Raw genomic sequence first — 7,928 nt, forward strand, 5'->3', positions numbered from 1 at the left:
CACCGACCGACGACCGACACCGACACACACACACACACACACACACACACACACACACACACACACACACACACACACACACACACACACACACACACACACACACACACACTCCAATATCTCAACCTATTACCCAACTGCTACGAGACAACATTTTATCAGCTTGCATCATCTTCTGGGAAATATATATTATTTTATTTTTATTATTATTTCATTTTTTATTTTTTTATTATCATTATTATTATTATTATTATTATTATTATTATTATTATTATTATTTTTTTTTTTTTAATCTCTCAAATTGTATCAGTGTCCTTTGTTGTGAAGCGCTTCGAGATTTTGTCTTGGCAGATGAGAAGTGATATATAAATTAAATGTATTATTTGTATTAAAGACTCCGTGGACCATGTTGATAAACCAAATGTACTATATCTATTGTTTGGATGTAGTGGTTGGTAGACAGACTGCAGTGTTGTTCCAACAGGTTTCACATTTTCTCATTTGTAGCAGCAGGCCCTCAAACCTTCCTCACAACACCCTGGCTGTGTTTCTGGTGGGATCAGAATGCAAAGCTATTACACACAGGAGGGGTTGTCTCAATCACACCGAATGGCTATGAATTTTAAATTCCGGATTAGGGCCTACAGAGAAGCAGGCGCACGGGAGAGACCCAGTCAGTTGAGTGCTAATCTGATTTAAAACATCTTCTTTTCTCTACAAACAGCTCTGGAAGCACATTGTTGCTGGGGCTTTAATCTTTCAGCTGCTCCCCCAAATCAAACCACAGCACAGACTCTCTCGAAAAAGGAAATTATTCGACCATGATCAACATCCTGTTTTCCATATGAAGAAAATACCAAACCGAGTCAACTGCTGGTCAGCCAGTATACCGGGAAATGACATCATTACAGTTTAATGTGCACTCTCATGTGTTCATGAACTGCATTTCCTTTGAGTTTGTGTGTGTTATTTCAGGTCCTCATAGCTGGAATGAATTCTTATTTCTGTCTTTGCTAATGCTCTGCTGTAATGATGTTTACTTGATTGTTGATTCATCTTTTTACTGTGTTTACAGATGGAGACATGGATGACTCATCCCCGTATGAACCTGTAGCTCCAAGCCGACAACACGATGCATTTCGCCTGGCCTCCATCTCTTCAGGTACCTCAGGTTTAATCTTGAACTAAATACTTGGCGGTTTATTATATGAGTGGAGACTTTTAGAGAGGGTGAAATAAAGGTTCCTTGGACTGAATAAGGAAGTCTAAATAGCCTGGGCTGATCATTCCTCACAGGCCTTTGAAGAGATCGGGTGCTTATCGTTTGATCTGTCTTGACATACGACAGATGTTATGGGCCTGTGGGGTAAACCATATACCCAGTTTATTACTGCACATTTTTCCCGGCTATTGACTCCGCTTTCAGTTTGATTTCCTATTTGGATTACTAATTAAACAGCCCAGCACGCAGCAGGGGAGCTATAGCCTGCGATTTAATTTACTGGTTATTACCGTCACGGTATAACTAATCAATGTGGATCCTATTATGAGACACAGCTACAATGCTTAATGCAGTGCATATAGAAGCTAGTTATACAAAGGGTGTGATTGGACACAGGGACAATGTCTGTCCATTGCCAGAGCTAAAGGCATAGTAACTTGAAAATTAAAGTTTTCTTTTCATGTTCTGAGAACAATTTCTGGAGGATGTTCAATTTTTTCTTTTCAGCCAAAAGCAATTTACAAACAGGGAGAGCACATTTTCCTTTTCATTTGGCTGATGTATCTTGCTTTGTTTTATATCTGGGAGGTACAAGAAAGACACGCTTTTGGTATAATCCCCTTAGCTTGGAATCAGCAGTATATCACTTGTTTGAAATATTAAAAGAAGAAGAAGAGTACAAGATCAAATATGAAAAGGGCAGGCTTTGATTACTTTGGAGTTTTGAGAAACGATGGCACGCTGTCCTCGCTGAAAAAAAACGTGTTCATCTAGAAAACATTCAATAAGAACATTCTCCGCCAAGGTTGCAGATAAATGGGAGGCGTGTGGCGCAGTGGGTTGTGCCTTGGTGTTCGGATCAGGGGAGCACAGGTTCAAACCCCACTGCAGTCAGCATGTCGTTGTGTCCCTGAGACCAAATTGCTCCTGTGGGGATTGCCCATAGTATTGAGTATGTAAGTCGCTTTGGATAAAATCGTCTAACAAGTGACATGTAATGTTATTTTAAAGATAGAAAATGTTTAGATGTTGCATCTACACCAACATACTAATACTGTTATCAACAAATCATGCTGATTAAATANGCGTGTGGCGCAGTGGGTTGTGCCTTGGTGTTCGGATCAGGGGAGCACAGGTTCAAACCCCACTGCAGTCAGCATGTCGTTGTGTCCCTGTGGGGATTGCCCACAGTATTGAGTATGTAAGTCACTTTGGATAAAAGCGTCTAACAAGTGACATGTAATGTTATTTTAAAGATAGAAAATGTTTAGATGTTGCATCTACACCAACATACTAATACTGTTATCAACAAATCATGCTGATTAAATACATGTTTTGTATGGCTTTGTACAAAGAAAAACGTTCAAATTAGTAAGCCACCTGATAACTGAGTGAAGGCCATTTTAATTGATCAATTTAAAATTGCAGAAACTATATTACACTCACGCTTCTATTGGCTAGCGCTCATTATTTTGTATTTGATTGTGTTTTTATTTAGGTCTTAATGTGTACACATGTAAGAATGTGTCTTTGACTGTTTATATATACATATTTTTACATTTTATTATTTTATATACATTTGTTTTTATATTCAGGATTGTGGCAAACAGTATTTCGATCTCTCTGTCTGTACACACAAACTGGAAGATTGACAATAAAGTTTACTTTGACTTGTACGTGATAGGCCAAGGGGCGGAACATCTCTAAGTGGTTGCCCAATCACAACAGAGCCGGCCAGCTAACCAATCAGAGCAGACTGGGCTCTGGTTTCAGACAGAGGGTGAAAAGAGGTGCTGCAGCACAGGCAGTGTGAGANTACCGTGTGCCGATTTTCGTCGGAGGGAGCAGGAGACAGTAGTAGGAATAACCTAGACAGACGACGTAAGCTGTGCCACTTAGTAGTCTAGGAGGTGAAGGCGGGGCGTGAGAGGTCTTGAACCTCAAAGTCCGAGACGTGAAAAAGAGAGGAGTGGAGGGGGGTATGGAGTTTCTGGGCGTGGGATGTCCCCATTGAACCTCTCCCAGCCTCAGGGCTGGGAAACCAGTTTAATTGTGTCCCCGAGGCGGAAGTCCCGAGACAGAAGCAGGGAGGAGAAGAGGACATGTGTTTGAGCGAGCCTTAGTATAATCGGGCGTACCAAAAAGTATGGTGACGATGCGACTTGCTGTGGGTTAATTAAGACAGGAAAGGGTGAGTCTCTGGGTTTCCAGCAACATGGTAGAGGACGAACTGTAGAGAGTCAACCTACAGACGAGTGGGGCAGTTCGAGTTGGAACTGGTTCGACTTGACGAAAAAGAAAGGGCCCTTTCTACACAGGGCAAGAACTGGATTGTTAGTTGTAGCCGTGAGATAACAAAGGGGGCTGAGTCTGACGTTCTTAGGTCCACACTAGGATCTATTGTTTGACAGGAAAGTGACGTTTTGTATATCGACGATGTTGGGCGACGACTCTATGTGAGAAATGTTGCTAGTCCTCTATGCAGGGGGTCGACTGGGTCTTTTCGCTGCGTCCAAGCCAGGTCCGAAAGGCAGTAGAGTGCGGATCTGATGAGTTGAGGGAGGACCGACTAGATGGACGTACACGGTAGGCTGGGAGAAGTCGAGTAGGGTCTTACGTCGCCGAGCAAGACCAGAAGTGGAGGATTTAAGAGGGTGTGGTGTCGGCGAGGAGGCGAGGTAAGTGACCGAAGGGCCATGGACGATTCTTAGGTGAAGTTCTGTGACTATGAACGCATGGTACGACGCTTACCCTAGGACCTGGAATGGATGTAAGGTCCCTGTTACCAATTTTGGCATGTGGTCCAGTGACGTAGCCCAGCCCATGGGCCCAATGGGCTGCCCACTGGGCGTTTTTTTTTTCCACTAAGCGCCCACCCATAAAAAAGTTTGTGAAAAGAAGGCCCAAGCCAAGAACCCATTTTGTTTCTACTAAGCCCCAGCCCAGCGCCCACCCAACGTATTATTTATATAAATTTATTATTATAAATCAAATTACAAATTTAGGAGTCTGAGAGGGGGCGCCCTTGTCTCGTATTGTAGTTGGAGACGTCGCGTATTAGAGAAGACTCGGCGCGGTGTAAGACTTTACCGACTCCACTTCGAGAAGATCGCCTCTTTATGTCGTAAAAGGGTGTGGAAGGAGTTCTCGCTTCTAGGTTGCAGACCCTCGAAACACAGGAGGATCCTACGCTCTCTTATGGTTGAGGGCGCACATACACAGTATATATACACTTGTTACAATGAATGCTCGATAATCAGCTCACGACATATAGGTGTCAGCAGGGGTAAAGTGCTATGTTTATAAGTGGGGGGTGGACCTAATATTCCCCCGGAATGATTTTTAATTTTTTATATTGAAGTTAAAAGCATCAATCTGGTGCACTTTGAGAGCAAAATGAAGAGATCTTTGGATACATCTCTCAACACATATGAAACAGAACTGTAAACAGATTTTATTTTTCTTTATGGATATTTTACTAATCACTCCCCTTTTAAAGTGTATTCTTGTTTTACTGTCATATAGTATTTCATAACTGTTTTTCATTTATTCTCTTATTGTTTTATACCTATAGTGATCATATGAAGGTGTGCCTCGGTAATAATTCTTTACATGAATCGTGAACAAACCGTTTGAGACCCACTGAGATAACTTAGACTAAAGTTAACTATCTAAACACTCAGAGTCCTTTCAGCTTACCTGAGTCCCTCAGTCTGAAAGGAGAGGACATTCCCTTTACCTTGTTGTAGAAACAGCTCCTTATATCCGTTAGTGCAGCTAGCTAAACAGATGCTAACAACACGGTCCCTGGCACCGGTGCGCTCTCTCTCTCTTGCTCGCTTAATCACACTAAATGTGCGCCTGCCACACACACACACACACACACACACACACACACACACACACAGAGCCGAGCTTGAATGAAACACAGAGACCCAGAAGTACTTGTTCTGCACTGTGGCATATTTTTTTCGAATCAATAATTGTTCAAATGATGAATTTCACACACACATAAAAAAAAAAGACACATACATTTAGAGCTATCGTTAGCCTCCGGCTCCGGCTGTCGCTGCACGTCAACATTGCTAACGTTAGCGCTCGATGACTAATTTCGTCAGTTTAGCTGTTACATCTCCTTGTTCTCTCTTGTCCTTTCTCTTTTGAGTGCCGCTCTTGTGCTTTGGTTTGGTGTACATTATAAATGCAAGCTATTCAATCTTTTATAATGCTGCCGAACTTGCTGCTTCTAGCTACAGTACAGTACAGGTTGATTTAACTGTTCACTCGTCACGTAACGTATCACATGACATGAAAGGGAGCAAGGTAATTGGATAGACATATTACAAATTAACTTAGGTTGCTTGGTTACTTTGAAGCCTGTGTGAACCGGTCAATGCCATTGGGGCCCCCAAACAAGTAAGTAAGTATGATTAGGAAAATGCAGTTAATGTCATATTTATAAAAGTACGCAATGCAGAAAAATCTAAAATAAACAAAAAACAACAACACATAACTCAAAGGTCTTTCAATTATATTATAAAACTACTTTAAATGTTTTTGGAAGGCTGTATAGACTGTTGTTTTTATTCAAACATATTAATTTGTAAAGTAACGTGTCAGATTAATAGTGTAAAATATATTTCCCTGTACATTTTAGTGGAGTAGAAGTATAAAGTAAATTGCAAATACCTCAAGTTACAACACTTGAGTATACATTCTACCAGTGGTTAATTGGTTGATTATCTTATATTAGATTAGATTTTAATAGATAAGAAATACGATTTTCATCCCAAAATGGGAAATTGTTGCATTTGCATTGCATGATAATTAAAAATGTAAATGAATATATAAAGTAAATAAATACATAACAAAGGAACGATATATATCTAAATAGTAACTAATGAGCACTCAACAACAAAATATACAAAAAAGAATAAGCTAACCTATCACTAAAGGAACAGGATAAACACGGGAATACAAACAGCACATATTATAACGTATGCAATGTAGTTTCACATTTAAATGAATTGAAGAAGAGTTTAACCAAAAATGTACACATTGTTCTGTGTCATGCAAGGGAAGGGAATAACACTGGAGTCTTGTTATAAATAAAATAAGAACTATGAAGCTGGGAGTTTCCTGTTAGAGGTTGCATGAACAATGCTTCCTGCTATTTTGTAGTCCAAAGAGAAGGCCTACATGTTCTTGTAGATCCATATTAATGCTTCAAAAGTACACACGGCTCAGTTGTCACAGCACGATGAACCTGGCACAGTTAGGGGTCGCTATCAGCGGGCTGATGCTCGCTTCACATCCTTACCACAAAGCACTTTTGGGCCCACTGTCTCCAGGTGTGATGCTGCACACCTGCCCACCTCTCTACACCCTGCTTAAGAAGTCTGGTTATTGCCGCGTGTTGCTCACTCCGGTGACCCGTGACTCTGAGTCGCTATGTCATGCTGTCAGTATCAGGGCAGAGGGCATGGATGTCTGATAGATGATGGAGATGATAGATGGAAGGAGAGTAGAGGTTATAGGGAGGCCAACATGTCAATAAGACAATACTGAACACTGGCTGGAAGTGGAAGGGAATGCTCTGTACCAGAAAGTGAGGAGGCTGTAAATAATACTTTCTTCTACAGAGTACAGTCAAAAGCATCAGTGCAAACACTTTTTTTTCAACTAAGCCTGTACAGTATCTGAAATCTGCTGATGATCACGTGTTGTAAACCATTTTCTAAAAACTAAAAGCTTCAGTAATCACATCCTGTTTCCAGCAATATCCTGAAAGCAGAATGATGGATTGTCACTATAAACATATCTGATACATACATGAGACAAAGCATGGGAGAGAAATGGAGAAGCACAGAGAAGGAAAGAGAACATACAATCAAATCAAATACATTTGTTACAGCCCAATGTCAAAACACATTTGTCTCAGAGGGTTTGACAGATCAACAGACATGCATGACAATGTAAAACGAATATAATAAAATAAGAAGAATATAATACAATTACAAGATAGAAATATAAAATACAAATAAGATAAGAGTAAATTAAATGAATCAAATGCAATAAAAAACAATGAGATGTAGGGTCCAGGAGGCTGTTTTAGGGAAGCCTGAAACCAGCCCTTACTATAGGCTTTATTAAAAAGGAAGGTCTTTAGACTACTCTCACATATGGGGACGCTGTCTGCCTCCCTATCAAAAACAGGAAGCTGGTTCAAAAGAATAAGAGCTTAGTAGCTGAAGCTGTGGGTGTTTCTCAATGTCGAGGAAGGATGCTCCAGAGCCACTATTTCAAGGATGCTACGTCATCGAGTCCCGCCGAAGGACTGTTCCAATGTCCAGGATGCTTGGAATTCTACCGAGGCCGGCGTCCTTCGTTGCGGGAAATTTCGAGGCTGCACATGTGTATCCTCCGCGGTCTTAAAGGTACCATGTCATGCTTTTCTGGTTATTACCCATCCCCTTGTTTACTTCTTGGGTATAGTGACGTATTTCGNCAGGAGCTCCAACAAGCCGTTTAGGACAGAGAGTGAATACACATATTATACAGAGATGCTGTATGAGAAACCAATGTGAGTTTGGAAAATTGCACAATATACATTTATTTTAGTAGACCTCAACAATGGAATTATAATCAGTAGAATTGGCCATGACATGGGACCTTTAAAATCCCCACAATGCTGTGCGCACGGACC

General features: G+C 40.9%; 1 protein-coding gene across 1 annotated transcript in view; it reads left to right on the forward strand.

The window, feature by feature from the left end:
* The window catches only part of LOC104942326 (uncharacterized), a 34,523-nt gene that overhangs the window by 13,581 nt on the left and 13,014 nt on the right, over positions 1-7,928 (forward strand). Inside the window, exon 3 of the mRNA XM_010767530.1 lies at positions 1,076-1,171. Within this exon, the coding sequence (XP_010765832.1) occupies positions 1,076-1,171 (96 nt within the window). The remainder of the gene's footprint in view (positions 1-1,075; positions 1,172-7,928) is intronic.

Source organism: Notothenia coriiceps, unplaced genomic scaffold (assembly GCF_000735185.1).
Source record: "Notothenia coriiceps isolate Sejong01 unplaced genomic scaffold, NC01 NC01_scaffold00004483, whole genome shotgun sequence".
In the NCBI taxonomy this organism is placed as follows: domain Eukaryota; kingdom Metazoa; phylum Chordata; class Actinopteri; order Perciformes; family Nototheniidae; genus Notothenia; species Notothenia coriiceps.